The sequence below is a fragment of the Chenopodium album genome, chromosome 25 (assembly GCF_948465745.1).
Source record: "Chenopodium album chromosome 25, dcCheAlbu1.1, whole genome shotgun sequence".
In the NCBI taxonomy this organism is placed as follows: Eukaryota; Viridiplantae; Streptophyta; class Magnoliopsida; order Caryophyllales; family Amaranthaceae; genus Chenopodium; species Chenopodium album.
In genome coordinates this window covers 28,945,760-28,963,787 of record NC_137858.1, presented here as the reverse complement: position 1 = coordinate 28,963,787, position 18,028 = coordinate 28,945,760, and the positions used below count along the sequence as shown (strand labels likewise).

Below are 18,028 nucleotides of genomic sequence, written 5' to 3'. Positions count from 1 at the left end.
TAACAAGCAATAATAATCATCATGTTAATAATAAAGCTTAATAATAATACCAAGATCCTAGGCATGATACTAACAAGATTAATAACAAATCATAGCATCTCACTAAGCAATAAAGATCAAAGCTTTAAACCTCACATGGTACTAACATGATATTAGAAAGAGTAAAGGCATCCTAAACATGATACTAGAAAGCAATAAAATAACATCCTAACATGATACTAGGAATCATAAACATCCTAACATGATACTAGGAATCATAAAACAATAATAAACATGCTTTCTACATTGTGAAAGAAATAGAGAGTAAGCTAATCTACTTACTTTGAAGCCTCGTACCTCTTTCTAATAACAAAATACACAAGTTAGTAAACTTCAATGAAAATAATAAAGAATAAAAGGGATTAAATTGAAATCAAATTAAATAAAGTTTTGACTAGATTTGGACCAAACCCTCAGAAAATATCAAACCTTGCACGTCTAGGGCGAAGGCAACTTCGAACTTGGCTAAGTGATTCTAAGTCTTGTGAATGCGGAATATTGTGTTTAATAAAAAGGTTGGTTTAGAAAGAGAGAGAAAAAGAAAGAATTGAGTAATTCTTAATGAGAGAATAGAGAGAATTGATGGTTAGTTGATGAGAGTTGATAGACTGTTGATGAATAAAAACGGAGGTTTGAGACCCTATTTATAAGGAAAAAGTCCGGAAAATCATAGAATTTGATAAGGAATAAAACTCCACTCTGTCGCTAACAAACCGACCTTGTCGCCAGAAGTTTATCTTGTCGCCAGGCAACAGAGTCTGTCGCGAGGCGACAAACCTGTCGTTTGGCGACAGAAACAGTTTTTGCGGATTTTTCTTTTATCATATCTTTTGATCTAGAAGTCCAAATAAGTCATATAATATGTCGTTGGAAAGATCTTGAAGTCTACTTTCTAATGCAATTAGAATCAGATTAAAATCTTTTGTATATAAAAAGATATGGCCGAAATAGTGAAAGGGTATCAGTTTTGGATAGAGTTTCGTATTCCTTTTATATCTTTTTCGTTATAGCTCGGAATTAATATTATAATATATCATTGGAAAGATAATTTCAAGATCTATCTAACCATTTGAAATTTGGATAAAAAATATGAGGCACGAAATAATATCTGATTGTCTTTGAACATCTTTAAATTCAAATAGAATTAGGACTTTAAAAAAGGAAAGTTTTATTTAAAATCAAATTCTATGATCTTATCTTTTCAAAAAAAGGATAATTAAGATATTTTAGAAACTTATAGAAGATTCTAATCAATCCTAATTAGTTTAGGAATAGGATTAAACCTTTGGACCCTCCTCATGATCATTGGGTCGTAGGTAAAATCCGGTTTGGGCCCAGTTTAGTATTTTGGCCATAACTTCCTCATTATTCATCGGAATTGGGCTTATAATATATCGTTGGAAAGGTCTTTTCAAGCACCATCCAACTACACTATTATTGGACCCTTATCATGGACCATACTAAACTATATTGGATGTTTTCATAAAATAGAGTGGGTTTTCGAAAACAGAAAGAAGGATTTTAAATAAAACTAAACCGCAACACTTGACTTTTCTACACTTTCACCTCATTCGATTATGGTTCGACGTGAAAGGCATTCATCACTGGGTTTGGTTTTGGGGAGACACAAATGGGTGTCTACACTCCTGTATTTGGGACTGTGTCCAAAAACTGAACAACTTGTGCAATGAGATCCCTGTCCACCTGAAGTAGTTGTGGTAGGATACCTTGGCTGTTCAAACTTCTTTTCTTCATGTGTGGGGGTGAGAAGTTATTACCACCTTGTTTTTCCAAAATCTTTATCATGCATGATTGAAGTGTGATCCAAGTGTACTTGTTCAATGTAGGATCAAATTCTTCAAAAGCTCTAGCAACTTCTTTGATTAAGTCATCTAGATTCCTTGGAAATGATTGATATTGTAAAGATTGAATCACACTAAAGAGTCCTACATCTAAAACATTTGTTTCTGGTGATTGAGCTGGTTGGAAAATGAATTGAATGTTGAATCCATTTGCATAACATGCTGCTTGAAATTCTTCATCCTTGGGCACTTGATGAGGCCTAGCATTATCCCATTGTATAATGATGTCTTTAGGAAGTTGTTGTGGCCATTTCTCATAAATTGTTGGGATCACATGTATTAGCAGCATGTCTCTTATGCACTCTTTTGTTACACTTTGTAGTGCCTTTGTTTCTAGAGTCCCTGCATCTCTGTTCTTGCTCTTTTTTTTTTTTGCCATTTCATACTTCACAAAAGGAAAAAGACCATATTTTCCATCATGAATCATGTTATTTGCATCATCATACAATGGCTTCCCTATCATCCCCATAAACATTGCTTTGATCTTGAACCTCCTTGATTGTTGTGCCCTATATGGATCTTCTTCAGTTGGCAGTAGGTAGAAAGTTCTTGTCTCAGGATTAATGTAGAACCATTTCTCATCTAGATGGATCCATTGTTGCATATCTCTAAAAGTTGGGTCCCCTACAGCTGGAACAGGATCAATGTGACTTAAAACCCATTTGAGTCTTGCTATTTTGTGCTTGTCTGTCAATGCTGGGTGATTTGTGCTTGTGTGAGTTCTTAGCCTACCTTGCTGCCTTAGCCTATGCAAAGCTGTCTTTGGTATCTTGAGTGCAGCAGCATATCCCCTTTCAGTTGTCCTTTTGTACAAAGGCACTGAAGTCAGAAACTCATCAGTGTATTCATTTGCTTTCCGTCCTATTTTGCCCTTTTTTTTTGGTATTGACATCAACAACAACACCTTGAGATAGACAAACTTTGATTAGTTGAAACCATCTTATTGTTGTGGATTTGTGCACATAATGTTTTCTTGCCAAATTGGCTAAAAAGCCTCTAGGCAATGAGTCCCCCTCCATGTGCAACATAATCTCAATAACAATAGCTCTTTTCTGTTCTACAGTCATCTCTCTGTTTGGTCTTCCTTCTTGCTGTTGTTCTTCATGGTTTGCATCTTCATCTTGTTCTGCTTCATGATCAGAATCTGAGTCCCATTCATATACTGCTTGTATGAATTGTTCATCGTTCAATTCATCTTGTATTAGCTGCTGCTGTTGATAAAACTCATCCATCAGTTCATCCATGAACTCTGCCATGAGTCCCTTTTCCTTGTTTTTTTCAGGAATGACTTTTTTTGGTGATGAAGTGGCGGCTGGTGGTTTTTGGACGGTCTTCAACGGAGCCTATTCCCGTAAATAATGAAGCTGCATCTACTAACACAGCTTTAGGAATTAGGATTTAACAAAGCTGAAATTAGAAAGTTGTAATTTGATAGGGCTGCCTGTATTTTGGATTTACTAAACTAATTTCTGATGGTGATGAACATGAATTTATATCCCCTACCCCCCTCCCCAATTCCCCCAGAACTGATCTTGTGAAAATGGGGAATTGGATGAGAAGCCCTACTTATATATAGGGCATTTTGTTTGAATTTAAATGAAAAATTTGAACTTTTGGGAAAATTGGCAAATTTTTGAATTTGGATGAAATTTTGGGAGGGAAGAAGGAGGGAAACAAAAATTCCCTCTTCTTTGTTTTCCTGCCAGAAAGTAAGTGGGGAATTTCCCACTAAATTCACAAAAGCATAAGGGTAACAAAAGTCAATAAAGGGACCACAACAATTCCCTCCAATTTTACTCTCCTAATTACATACCCTTATTTTTTCTAAATCACCCCTTAAAAGTTTTGCCTCGGCCTCCGCAAACCCCCCCAAAGTTGCTACTAAAGTGGACCGGAGGTAGTATTTGTTTTCCCAGTTAGATAATCCATGATTACCAGTTACCACACCAGTGGTCAGTGGACAATGTAGATGACGAAAGGGGTGATTATATAGGGCCATGAGCCCATGAACCTTAGTTTACACAATAATGAGTTAGTTTTATCAAAAGAAATGAAAAAGGAACAAAGAGTGGGGTTAGTTGGCACTCAGAAAAAATGAGTGTAAAACAGCAAATTGTTTTTTTTTTTTTTTGAGGGGAAACAGCAAATTGTTTAGAGAAGGCTAGTTAAGAAATAGTTGGCATTTGTGTCAGTAATTTCATATTTTAAAATAACAAAAAAAAAATTAATTAATAAAACAAAAAGTAAAATATACTACCAACAAGCTTGGGCTACAAGAGAAGCACCTCTCAAGTCTTAACTCTTAACTCTGCTCTTCCAAGTTCCCATTTATTTACTAATTAAAACTAACTAATCAACGCATTTCTCTGATACAATTATTATTTTTAAAGCTTAGTTAAAAGATTACATAAAAGTTAAAGTAAGTGTTATTTTTTTTAAAAAAGGAAATTATTGAAGTTCTTAGGAAATGATTTTACCAAACAAAGAGCAGTTGGCAGTAGTTGTTAGAGTGTATTAAAAAATAATGTATGTCACCATTTGCTTCAGCAGGTAACCAATCTTTTACCACCCTTTTTTCATTCTCTCTCCTAAATCACAATCATTACACTCTCTCTTCCTTACCTTCTAGTATTACATTACATTACATTACTATATTAATCTAATCTAATCTAATCTAATCTAATCTACTCTACTCTACTACTCCCATTATTATTATTATTATTATTATTATTATTATTATTATTATTATTCTTAAGATCCATACTATTTATTTTTATTATATTTTTTATGCTTTAATTCAATTCAATTCACTGTCCTTTGAATTTCTGGAAATCTCATTCTGATAATTGAACAAATATAACAAAATTTGATCCATTATTATTGAAAGTATTTGATACCCATTTCGATTCGAACTGTCGATTTGATTACAGAGTAGTTGTTATTCCTGATCCCTTCTGATTTTGGTAGCCCAGATCATCCATTTTTTTTTTTTTTTTTTCATTTTTGTTTATTATTTTGAGTGAATAATTAAAAGGTAGAACGAAGAAGAACAAGAAAAGGGAATCTGCTTTCTTTATGCAACACTGGTGAGCTGTTAATAATGCTATTCGTTTCTTCTTTGTTTGCAAAACTTTATGCTTCTGAAAAATTCATCACTTTCTTGTCGGTTTATTTATTTCATACAGTATTACGTATGTCATTTGATTGATCTTTTAGCAATGGGATAACTTAGCTAATTAGTCATCCATCATCAGTCGTGTTTACTAAAGAATCACAAACTTAATTCTATCTTTTCGAATCTAATTCATCCTTATGTTTGAACCGTGGTGTAACGACTTTTAGATACGGGGTACGGGGTAGTAGATTTTATGCTTGATACAAAGGATTTACACAATCCCCATTTTTTTTTTTTTTTTTTTATATTTTTTGCAATTTTTTTGGGTTGTATTCATAGGATGCTGAATTAAGAGCCTTCTTTTTACTTTAGCTCATCTCTAGTCAGTGTCTAATAAAAAGCTGCAAAGGTAATTTGTTCCTTGTTGAGTCATACAAGATATCAACAAGTTTCATTTTTGGTCAAAGTCACTTTGGCTTTAGTTGCTGTAACTCCTTTACTTAATTTATCAATTTTTTGCTCCTCTTTTGTGTACTGGGTTTGTGTTAGTTTGTTGAATTTTGAGCTTCTTTTTTGTTATTTTTTATTATTTTATTTTGTTGCATTTTTTGTGTATTAATATATCAACAACGAACTTACGTTTTGGGGTCTTTTTGGTTATTGTTTTGTAGAATATGGGTGATGATGGGAGTAGTAATCAAATGGGGTTCCATCATAATGGTGAAATTATACCCAATTCGCCGTCTTCGGGTATGATCTCAAGATCTACGACTTTAAGTTCAATTTATGGTTCTAGTTGGGATCAAATGGTTAATCTTGGTAATCAAAGTGGAAATTATGGTGGTGCTTCTATGGTTTCTAGTGGTGAATTGACAAAGTCGTCTTCCTATCCTATGTTAATTGAATCTCAAGGGGTTAGCAGTTCACACCTTGGTAATTACCCTGCTGATCCGAACCTTGCTCATCAGATGTTGCCAAAGCTTCCGATGTTCGGGGGCCAGAATTTCCCTGAAATTGTTGGTCCTTTTGGCCTACATGGGGGCTCACAGTCTCACTTTCCTCAAGCATATGCATCCAATAGAAGGGGCGTCGATGAGAAGTCATCGGTGAATGTTGCACAGACTGAACGAGGCTGCCAAATCGTCGATGGGAGAGCTGTAGGAGTATCACCAAATGGCAAGAGGAAGCGAGACTCCGAGTCTCCTTCTCCGACTAATGAGGTATATATCAGCTTATGTAACTTGATTGACTTGTGTAATTTGTGAAAATGTATTTGCAATTTGATTGATTAATGTGTTGTGTTTGTCAAATGTGTCAATTTCTTATTGCTGTTTGGCTATTGTAATAAATGTATTGTATTGTATTGTATTTAGTTAGCTAGTTAGCTAGATAATGTGATGGAGTCCTGCTTTAGATTATTGGGCTTATATCAGTATTAATCGATCAATTACAGCCTTAATCCCATAAGTGGGGTTTGGGCTTATATCAATGATGACCTTTAATAGTTTGTGTATCTTGAACTGGGTAATTCATTGATGCACTAGCTGATTAATATGATGGATTTTGTGCATGATAGACTACTGATGGAGACCCGCAGAAAGATCATTCAAGTGATGTGTCGGGCCAAAAGGGACACGATGATCAGAAAAAGAGAAACGAGCCAAATGCTGTTGCCAATTCGTCCAGTGCACAAGCAGGAAAACAGGTGAAAGATGGCTCTCAAAGTGAAGAGGCTCCAAAGCAAAATTACATTCATGTGAGGGCTAGACGCGGTCAAGCAACAAATAGTCACAGCCTTGCGGAAAGGGTAATCAGTTTGAACACCTTAGCTTGTGGTATAAACTTAAAACTTAATGTATATGTTCTGAACATAAGCCATGTCCATTGATTAGGTGAGGAGAGAGAAGATCAGTGAGAGAATGAGACTTCTTCAAGAACTTGTTCCTGGGTGTAATAAGGTGACTAAATTTTCCTTTACTTGTTAGTTGCGGTAGAACTAATTTTTTGTGTTAACTGAGTTGATCATGATTTGCTTAATTATTTCAAGATTACCGGGAAAGCTGTGATGCTAGATGAGATAATCAATTATGTTCAATCGCTCCAGCAGCAGGTTGAGGTGCGTAATTTGTTTTGGTGTAGCCCTTTGTTGCTTGGATACTGTCTTTAAAAAAATTTGTACCTTCAGTTAAAGCAGATTAGAAGGCATAAAACGAGTGTGAAAAAGTTAATTGATTGATAAAATAAGTTCAAAATGCATGTTGGTAACTCCATCTTGTAGGATTTGTCTGTTCTCAAAAAGCAGAGATGGATATATATCTTCTAAGATGTTGCTTATTAATTGTGAAGTCCCATTTTCAAAGAGAACCAGTAGTGCTTACGGCATATCACATGTATCAATTCTTACATTTGGTACATGTCTTTGCCATTGTCGTGGATTGCTACATTTTAGGTTTGAAACCTTCTTTGCTTTACTTGATTTCGTTCTCAATTTCCTGAAAAAACAGCATTTGCATATAGTCGTACATTTACTTTGTTACAGCTTTGTTTATTTTAGCTGACAAACAATTATCTCAAGTTGCATGAATTTCTCTTTTTTTTTTTTATTGGAACTAAACATAAATCGTTTTAATCTTGAAATGAACTTAAATACTCGTTGCTTCGTACAGAAAATATTGGAACTTATCAGACTTAAATTTTTTGAGGTTGCTAAATAGTACTACTGCAATCATTGTTGAATGCTGATAGCACATGTTAGTTTTGGTTTGGGAACCCATTTGGCCATTAACGAACTCTTGGGGAATTTATATGCTTGCTAATCATTCTCTATTTCCTGTTACAGTTTCTGTCAATGAAACTTTCCACCGTGAACCCTGAGCTGAACTTTGATATTGAGAGACTTCTAACCAAAGATGTAAGCATAAGTTCTTCAAAAGACTTGTTAATTCCATATTCAATTACACAATAATTGAGCTAGTGTTGAGCTTGCACTCATTTCCTCTTGCTTAGATTCTGCACTCACGAGGTAATGAATCGTCTGCACTTGGATTTAACCAAGGAATGAGCTCTGCCCATCCATTTTCTCAAGGAATCCATCAAAGTTTGACTGCTATGCCAAATTCAGCGTCGCAATATCATCACATGCCTCAAGTAAACCCTCAAACCCCTTGAAAAAAGTAACTTGCCTGTTTTCATAGTGTTAGAAAAATAGTGTAACATGTTTATTTTCCTGGCTCATACAGGCTGTATGGGATAGTGACCTGCAAAGTCTTCTTCATATGGGTTTTGACTCTAACTCTGCTGTTGGTGGTCTAGGACCAAATGGTAGGAAAAAATTAATTTATTTTTCGTATTTACTTTGTATAATTATTTCTCTATAAAATTTACTTTTATTGGTATTATGATTGTAGCTGAAATTTTATCCTTGGAACTGTGACAGGTAGCTCAAAGACTGAGCTGTAGGATTATTATGGAAAATACGCAGGTTCTGATCTCTTCTAACAGAAAATTCAATATTTAGTTTACTGCGCATTTGACTCAACTAGAAAAACGAAGAAAAAAGATTATTTTTGCAGGAAAAATGGAAAATTAAGGCTGTAGTGTGGTGTTGTATAGGTGTTCAGTTCCTGACTTTTCTTCGAGTTTTAGAGAACAAGGTGACTTGTTAGATTCACAACTTCTTTGTAAATTGAGAAAGCTGTTTCAAAACTTGTTAAAGACAATTGATTTTTTTTTTTTTTTTTCTTTTTTACCCAACATTAACTTGCGAACGCAAAGCTTTAAAATGTTTTGATTGCTATGATTAGTAGGAAATTTTTTTGTAAAGAGATCCAAATTTAAATTTGATGATTGATAGTATGAGAAGTGAGATCAGGCTTTTTCCTTATGCTTCTTTCAATTACTTGTTCATCTTTGTGTCAATATTGTGTAATTGTAACTTGTAAGGTCCATGGTCCCTTCTCATCCCGGGTTCGGGATCATATCCAATCTTGTGTGTCATGTCTTATGTTGGCATAATGGCATGCTAGTATACAAAGTGTACGTAATCAAATGGCACCCTCCGTGCACCTGCTGTTGGGGAATCCATTGTTTCTCTACGTATGAGAGGTATTCATGTACTAGACTATTATGAATATACCAGCCTTGAGGTTGATCTACTACTTCCTTTTTCTTAAATGTATATATGGCTATGTTAGATCTCATATGAGTGATATGACTAATATGTTTTGACCATATAATTAAAGCACAAAGATATGTAAAAAAGATGTCTGTAGTACATTTACAATCATTCAATATACATATACTACTTCCTCCGTTTTCTTTTAGATGCAACACACCTTTTAGCGCAGTAATTAAGAAAGGTAGGGTTTACATGATATAATAAACTTTAGATTTTTTTGTAAAAAACTACCTTTTAAAATCCATTTTTTGCGAGAAACTACCACGAAAACGAAATGTTGTAATTAACTACCTTATAAAACACAAATTGTTGTAATTGACTACCACCAATCGAAAAGTCAAGTTTGACTTTATTTTCCCGGCGTTGACCTAGTCACGTGCGGCTCACGTGACCCTTTAAGGACAAAATTTCCCCCTTTTTTCCCTAAATTCTCCCTCCTGTTCCTTCGAAAACCTACTGTTCTTCTTCTTCAACTTCAGTTTCATGTACTCTGCTTCATCCATTATCCTCTTCTTCTCACCTTCAAGGCAGCATACTCTATTCCTCAATACAGCAACCTCACCCTTAAGAATATGTTTTTCTGAAATGAGTTGATTAGTAATATCCAGTTACCAGTCAATTATTCCTTCATTCACCCAACGAAAGTATTTGCAACCCCTTTGATTAGTTTCAGGATTATAAAAAGTACAAGCTTCAAACTTCCTTCCGGGATTATCACGCGTCCACGATATCACCCTCGCAATGAATTCTGGTTTAATTACCCAATTTGAAGAGGAAATTATGAAGAACAATGGAGCTTCGAATTGAATTAGGGATTTGGGGATGAAATGAGGTGTTTCCGAAGGAAGGGGAGGGAGAATTTGGGGAAAAAGGGGGAAAGTTTGTCATTAAGGGTCACGTGAGCCGCACGTGACTAGGTCAACGCCGGAAAAATAAAGTCAAACTTGACTTTCCGATGGGTGGTAGTCAATTACAACAATTTGTGTTTTATTAGGTAGTTAATTACAACATTTCGTTTTCGTGGTAGTTTCTCGCAAAAAATGGATTATAAAAGGTAGTTTTTTACAAAAATCCTAAACTTTAAAATAGGATGAGTGGTTGTTAGGAGTGTAATTTAGTGGGCTATGTGCTTTAAATAAGGGATATAGTATAGTTTTTCCCTAAAGTAACTTTCCTTTTATATTGTGTTGCAAGTATTGTGACATTTCCTTTTTAGGGAAGTGTTGCAAGTAAAAGAAAACGGAGGAAATATATACTAAAGTAATCACGAAAGTTATATCTAAATAACACGTGTTGCATTCACAACATAAATTTTGCCGCCAAAAACATTTTCATTTTTTTTCCTTAAAAAATAACATGATAAGATAAAGTTACTTAGGGCATGTTCACATTTACTTAATTTCAGTTTAGATCAGTTCAGTTTAGCTCCAATCAGTTCAGTTCAGCTCCAATCAGTTCAATTCAATTCAGCTCTTAATTTCCCTCTCACATAAAATATTCATTTCAGCTCAATTCAGTTTAGCTCCAATTAGTTCAGTTCAGTTCAGCTCCAATCAGTTCAGTTCAGTTTAGTTCAGCTCAATTCAGTAAATGTGAACAAACCCTTAATAAAAACTTACAACAAGTCATACAAATATTGTAAATTATATATCAAACAAGAGAGTTTTAAAGATGGACATTAAATGAATTCAATTTTTTTTTTAAAAAAAATTTATATAAATCCTTAAATATAAATCAACTTTATTTTAATTGACTTTTATTATTTATAAGTTTTATTATTATGAATCTGTGCATTGCACGGGACAAAAAACTAGTATCTTACTAAAAGACAAGCAAATTAATGTGAGGATGAAAAATGTCACTTTATGATTTGCTTGTCTAATTTATATAATACTTTATTATGAGGAAGTATAAATGTAGTGTTGTGAGACATGGTGAATTGTCTCACAACTATTAAAATAACATAAAAGTATGAGGAAGAGATAGAAAGGAGGAGAGAGATAGGGAGGTTATATAGACGGAGGGTTGAGAGAGATTTAGAAGTATCTCGCAGGGGTAAGTTGGTCATTTCATGCGGGATTTAAATTTTGCCATTTTAGATTCAGTAGTACAAAATACACTCTCAGTGGTACAAAATATAATTTAAGTGGTATTTAAAAAAAGGTTTAAATGTCTTATTAGGCTATCAAATAATACTATTAGAGTTCAGTGGTACAAAATACACTCTCAATGGTACAAAATATAGTCTTAGTGGTACTTCAAAAAGTTCCATTGGAGTTTTAGCGAAACAAAATATAAACTCAGTGATAGTGGTTCCCAAAATTTTTTGTCCGTTTTGGCACGTGATACATGTCTGAAAAGTTTTAGTGGGGCCCACACCACCTTTTTCACTCTTCCTATCTTTCTCCTCCTTTCTCTCTCTTCCTTTTACTTTTATGTTATTTTAATAGTTGCGAGACACTTCCATTTCTATCATAACCCTTGATTTATACTTCCTCAGATGTAGGAAGAGTGAAAAAAGTGATGTGGACCCCACTAAAACTTTTCAGACATGTATCACGCGTAAAAATGGACAAAAATCTATGGGGGCCACTACCACTAAGTTTATATTTTGTTCCACTAATACTCTTGTAGAGCTTTTTGAAGTACCACTGAGACTATATTTAGTACCACTGATATTGTATTTTGTACCACTAAAACTCAATAATATTATTTGATAACTCAATTAGACAACTTTAAACTGACGCCTGAAATACCTACATTACCCTTGTGAGACATGTCTTTATTGTCTCACAACCCTTCGTTTGGAAGCCCTTCTTTATTATATATAGAAAAACTTGACATGTTAGTTTGTATTTTTTTGTGGTAACATTTTATCATTTAATAAATCATATTGATCCTAAAATAATTTTTAAAGATAAAACAAACACTTTGGATGAAAAAAATCTCTCAGAATTGTTTTGTAGCACCAACTTACAACCAAATTTACTTTTCGGCTTAGATCTATACGAAAATAGGCGTAAAATCCGACATCTTTTTTCCATTTTTTGCATGCTAATATTGTTCAAAATGAAAAAATAAACACTTTGGGCAAAAAAAAATTGCTTAGAACTGTTTTACGAGCTCCGACTTACGACCTAATTACTTTTCGGCTTAGGTCTATACAAAAATAGGTGTGTAGAATTCGAAATATATATATATATATATATATATATATATATATATATATATATATATATATATATATATATATATATATATATTTGTCTTTTGCATTTCTGACAAGCTTATGTAGTACAAAAAGAGAAAATAAACAATTAAGGTGAAAAAATGACTCAGAAATGTTTTCCGATCTCCGACTTATGGCGAAATTACTTTTTCGCTTAGGTTAATACGAAAATAGGCGTAGAATCTGACTTCTTTTTTTTTTTCCATTTCTGACATGCTAATGTTGTTCAGAATGATAAAATAAACACTTTGGGCAAAAAAATTGCTCTGAATTGTTTTCCAAGCTCCGACTTACAGCCAAATTGCTTTTCGGCTTAGGTCTATGCAAAAATAGGCTTATAATCCTACCTATTTTCTCCATTTCTGACATGCTAATGTTGTTCAGAATGATATCATGAACACTTTAAGCGAAAAAATCGCTAAGAACTATTTTTCGAGTTCTGACTTACGACCTAATTACTTTTCAGCTCTGGTCTTACAAAGATAGGTGTGTAGAATCCAAACTATTTTTTATTTTTTATTTTTTTTTGCATTTCTAACAAACTAATGTTGTTCAAAATGAAAAACTAAACACTTTGGGTGAAAAAATGACTCATAAATGTTTTCCGAGCTCTGACTTACGGCTAAATTACTTTTCGCCCTAGGTCTATAAGAAAATAGGCGTAAAATTCGACATCTTTTTTTTTTCCCTTTGTAACATGCTAATGTTGTTCAGTACGAAAAAATAAACACTTAGGGCGAAAAAATTCTCTTATATCCGAGCTCCGAATTACAACCAAATTACTTTTCGGCTTAGGTCAATATGGAAATAGGCGTAGAATCGCCCGAAACTTTTATTTTATTTTTTTTGTTTTTTTTTTTTTTTTTTTTTTTTTTTTGCATTTCTAACAAGCTTATGTTGTAGAAATGTTATGCAAACTCCGACTTACGGCGAAATTACTTTGCGGCTAAGTCTATACGAAAATAGGTGTACAATTTGACTTCTTTGTTTTCCATTTCTGACATGCTAAAGTTATTCAGAATGATAAAATAGAAACTTTGGGCGAAAAAATTACTCAGAACTGTTTTCCGAGCTTAGACTAAAGACCAAATTGCTTTTCAGCTTAGGTCTATACGAAACTAGGCGTAGAATTCGACCACTTTTTTTCCATTTCTGACATGCTAATGTTGTTTAGAATGATAAAATAAACACTTTTGGCGAAAAAATCGGTCACAACTGTTTTCCGAGCTTCGACATACGGCAAAATTACTTTTTCGCTTAGTTCTATACGGAAATAGGCGTAGAATCCGGCCTTTTTTTTTTCTTCCATTTCTGACATGCTAATGTTGTTCAGAATGATAAAATAAACAATTTGGGCGAAAACATCGCTCAGAGTTGTTTTCTGATCTCCGACTTATGGCCTAATTACTTTCGGCTTAGGTCTGTACGAAAATAGATGTGTGGAATCCGAAATAATTTTTTTAGCAATTATGTCAAGCTAATGTTGTTCAAAATGATAAAATAAACATTTTCGGCGAAAAATGACTCGGAAAAGTTTTCTGAGCTCCGACTAACAGCCTAATTTCTAACAAGCTAATGTTGTTCAATTTGAAAAAATAAAGATTTTGGGCAAAAAAACTAACTCGGAAATATTTTCCGAGATCCGACTTACAACGAAATTACTTTTCGGCTTAAGTATGTACGAAAGTAGGCGTAGAATATGACCTAATTTTTTTACATTTTTAACATGCTAATGCTGTTCATAATGAAAAAAAAAACACTTAGGGCTAAAAAAAATCTATCTGAACTGTTTTCAAGCGCTGACTTACGATCAAATTACTTTTTGACTTAAGTCTATACGGAAATAGGCGTAGAATTCGACCTCTGTTTTTCAATTTCTGACATGCTAATGTTGTTCTGAATGAAAAAATTAACACAGGCGAAAAATTGCTAAGAATTATTCTTCGAGCTCCGACTTACGACCTAAGTACTTTTTGGCTTAGGACTATACGAAAATCGGTGTGTCGAATTTGAACTATTTTTTTAATTTCTTACAAGCTAATGTTGTTCAAAATGAAAAAATAAATACTTTGGGTGAAAAAATGACTCAACAATGTTTTTCTATCTCCGACTTACGACGGAATTACTTTTCGGCTTAGGTCTAAACAAAAATAGGTGATAAATCCAAACTAATTTTTTTTTTTCATTTCTGACAAACTAATGCGCATGTCCAAAACGAAAAAAATAAACACTTTGGGTGAAAAAAATGACTGAAATGTCTTTCGAGCTCCGACTTACGACCAAATTACTTTTTGGCTTAAGTCTGTATGAAAATAGGCGTTGAATCCGAGCTCTTTTTTTACACTTTTGACATGCTAGTGTTGTTCATATTGAAAAAATAAACACTTTGGGCGAAAAAAGTTGCTCAGAACTTATTTTGAGCGCCGACTTACGGCCAAATACTTTTCGGTTTAGGTCTATACGAAAATAGGCGTAAAGTCGGACCTCTTTTTTTTGTTTTTTTTTCTTTACCATTTCTGATGCTTATGTTGTTCAGAATGGTCAAATAAACACTTTGGGCCAATAAAATCGCTAAGAGCTGTTTTCTGAGATTCGACTTACAGCCTAAGTACATTTCGGCTTAGGTCTATACGACAATAGGTGTGTAGAACCCGAACCTAATTCTTTTTTTCATTATTGACATGTTAATGTTATTCAAATAAGATAATAAACACTTTTGGGCAATAAAATGACTCCGAACTATTTTCTGAGCTTTGACTTACGGCCAAATTACTTTTAGGCTTATGTCTATACGAAAATAGGCGTAGAATCTGAATTATTTTTTAAAAATTTTTACATTCTAATGTTGTTCATAATGAAAATAAACAATTTAGGTGAAAAAATGACTTGGAAATATTTTTCGAGCTATGATTTTCGAAATTACTCTTCGGCTTAGGTGTATATGGAAATAGGTGTAGAATCCGATCTCTTTTTTCCAATTCTGTCATGCTACTGTTGTTCAGAATGAAATAATAAATGTTTTGGCCAAAAAATCGCTTAAATTTAATTTCTGAGCTCCGAATTACTGCTAAATTACTTTTTGGGGAGGACTTGGAGAGTCACAGGACTAGAGTAAGAGCGATCGGATGGTGGAGAGGGGGAGTGAAAGTGAGCGAAGTGTTGGAATGAGTTAGTAAGAGAGTGTGAGAGGCTGAGAGGAAGTGAGAACGATAGATTACGGTTTTTCTTTTTTTCGGCTTTATATACTTAGGATAGAAATTAGATTGGGCTAGGCTATAATTGGAATATGGGCCGAAGAAATTCGGTTTGTATTTGGTTTTCTATTTATCAAAACCTGAAATTGAAAAACAGATAATCGACTTTTTTTTGAAACCAAATCAAACCATATTAGGAAAAAATCTGCACTGTATTTCTAATTCGATTTGGTTTGTGTTTCTATTCGGTTCTTTTTAAAACCGCGTTAGTTTCACCCCTATTCCCAATGACATACGGTAAGTCAGTAGAACTAATAAAAATTCCCGTCTTAAAAAAAATAAAAAAAATAAACTAGAAATAAAGGGATAATTCTATTCGCCTCTTAAATTAAAAGGTAAACCCAACTTTTAATCATTACTTTAAGTTCCACAAATTTACTCTTTCAAAATTTAATACAATGAAATACAAAGTATATACTGAAGGCTAACATTAGGATCAATAGATGGAGAATAAATTATTAATAAAATTGGTCTAAACAAACTACTATGTCTTCATGAGTGTCATAAATGACACTCATTTAATGAGCGTATAGGTTGTTTATACCTTCATTTCATAGCTTTCTTATTGAATAAATGCTTAGTTTTATGCATTTTCTCTTTATTTTACCTTTTTCTCTCTTATTTTGTGTTTTATGGTTTTTCTAGTGTTTTCTCCTTTATGTGCTCTTTTTTAGAGGTTGTAGGTATTGTACGAGGTTCGGGTCTTGATATTGGTGGTTTACTAAGGCGGAAGATGCTTTTGGAGCAAACTTATAGCATTGGGAAAGCTCAAGATGCAAGGATATGGATGCTCCAAGTTCTAGCTCTTGCGCTCTCAAGCCACGCTCGATCTCATGAAGATGTGGTGTCGAACCCACTGTCAAGTCCATTTGAATCTGCCATACTTAGTGTCTATCATGAACATATTGTGTGCACACACGAAGATCTATTAGCGAACGCACGAAGCAGCGAAGAAGTCGAAGGAACCTAGAAGGACGCAGGAGCGCAGCCCTCCACTATTAGAAAACAGGCTAATTGCGACGGATTGTTTCAGACGGACCCATTATTCCGTCGGAAAAAGCTAAATTTCCGACGGATTTTTATTCCGTCGAATATTTCCGACGAATTCTTCAATTCCGTCGTAAATCCGTCGGAAATTTCCTACAGAATAAAAATCCGTTAGAAATTTAGCTTTTTTCGACGGATTTTTCCGTCGAAAATTAACTTTTCCGACGGATTTATAGTCCGTCGGAAATTTCCGACGGAATATTCCGTCGGAACATATACTTAAAAAAAAACACTTTTACTTCCAAAAAAACCCTTCTGCCTCTTTCTATCTTTCCTATTCTCTCTCCTCTCGTTCTCCTCTATCTTCTTCTCCCTCTATGTCCTTCTCTCTGTATCTCCTCTTCTTCTCTCGATCTCCTCTCCTTCTCTGTGTTTCTCTTTTCCTCTCGTTCTCCTCTGTTTCTCTTTCCTCTAGTTCTCCTCTGTTTCTCTTCTTTACTTTCCCCTCTTTTACCACCACCACGGCAACATTAACAACGACATCAACAAGTAATCACCGACATTAACAACAACAAAGGTTAGGGGTTATCTTATTTCGCCCTTTCTCTGTCTTCTCATGCTTAAATCAAAGGTTTTTAGGTCAAATTCGACCATGAAAACTCTAGATCTAGAGTTTTCATGGTCAAATTTGACCTCTTAAACCCATTTTCGAGATTATGTGTAGTCGAATTAAGTTATGTATCTATTTTTTTTTCAATTTTGATGTTATTTGTTGTTTTATCGGATTTTTTTTACCATTTATGGTGGTGGTGGGTGGTGGCTGTTGGAGATCGTGTTTGGGGGCTTGGGTTGGGATTTTAATTTTTTTTCTTTATTTTTTTTGTTAATTTCTGGGTTGTAATGATTTTCGGTGGTGGCGGTGGTGATTTATGTGGGTGGTGGGGTGGTAGATCTGGTTAGGTAGGTGGTTGTGGCGGTTGTGGTTGTAGATGGGTAGATTTGATTAGGTAGGTGGCTGTGGCGGTGGTGATTTAAGTGGGTGGTGGGGTGGTAGATCTGGTTAGGTGGCTGGTGGGTAGGGGTTCTGGTGTGGGATGGTGATACGGTTGATGGGGTTGCGTGTGGGTCTGGTGAGGGTTTGGCTAGTTGTGTGAGGTAGGGGTAGGTGGTGTGGGGTGACGGCTTGCGGCAGTGGTACAGGGTGGCGGTGTGCGTTTTTTTTGTTTTTTTAAAAGCATTTTTCGACGGAAATTCCATCGGAAATTCACGACGGAATTCAAGCTTGATCACAATACTTTAGTGTATGATCAGAGTGGGGTTCAAGCTTGGGGTTATAGTGCTTGAAATATTCCCTACAGTTAACAA

At 34.4% G+C, this 18,028-nt stretch overlaps 1 protein-coding gene across 2 annotated transcripts; it reads left to right on the top strand.

The window, feature by feature from the left end:
- Positions 1–4,856: 4,856 nt before the first annotated feature.
- LOC145614858 (transcription factor bHLH74-like) lies at positions 4,857–8,848 on the top strand. 2 transcript variants are annotated; one of them, XM_081669923.1, is made up of 10 exons: positions 4,857–4,987; positions 5,688–5,766; positions 5,929–6,236; positions 6,593–6,823; positions 6,909–6,974; positions 7,064–7,132; positions 7,856–7,927; positions 8,023–8,163; positions 8,256–8,337; positions 8,453–8,848. In XM_081669923.1, exons 2-10 carry the CDS (start codon positions 5,691–5,693, stop codon positions 8,473–8,475), a joined length of 1,068 nt encoding a protein of 355 aa, XP_081526049.1. In that variant the 5' UTR covers positions 4,857–4,987; positions 5,688–5,690; the 3' UTR covers positions 8,476–8,848. The 2 variants fall into 2 exon arrangements, with proteins under 2 accessions (XP_081526049.1, XP_081526048.1); XM_081669922.1 differs by having other exon boundaries at positions 5,688–6,236.
- Positions 8,849–18,028: the final 9,180 nt, after the last annotated feature.

What these genes read in the sequence shown, in the direction of transcription:
- LOC145614858 (XM_081669922.1), top strand. Translation starts at nt 5,691, where the DNA reads ATGGGTGATGATGGGAGTAGTAATCAAATGGGGTTCCATCATAATGGT. An exon ending in GTCACAGCCTTGCGGAAAGG is followed by an intron (nt 6,824 to 6,908) that starts GTAATCAGTTTG and finishes TCCATTGATTAG; the next exon opens with GTGAGGAGAGAGAAGATCAG. An exon ending in CGCTCCAGCAGCAGGTTGAG is followed by an intron (nt 7,133 to 7,855) that starts GTGCGTAATTTG and finishes TTCCTGTTACAG; the next exon opens with TTTCTGTCAATGAAACTTTC.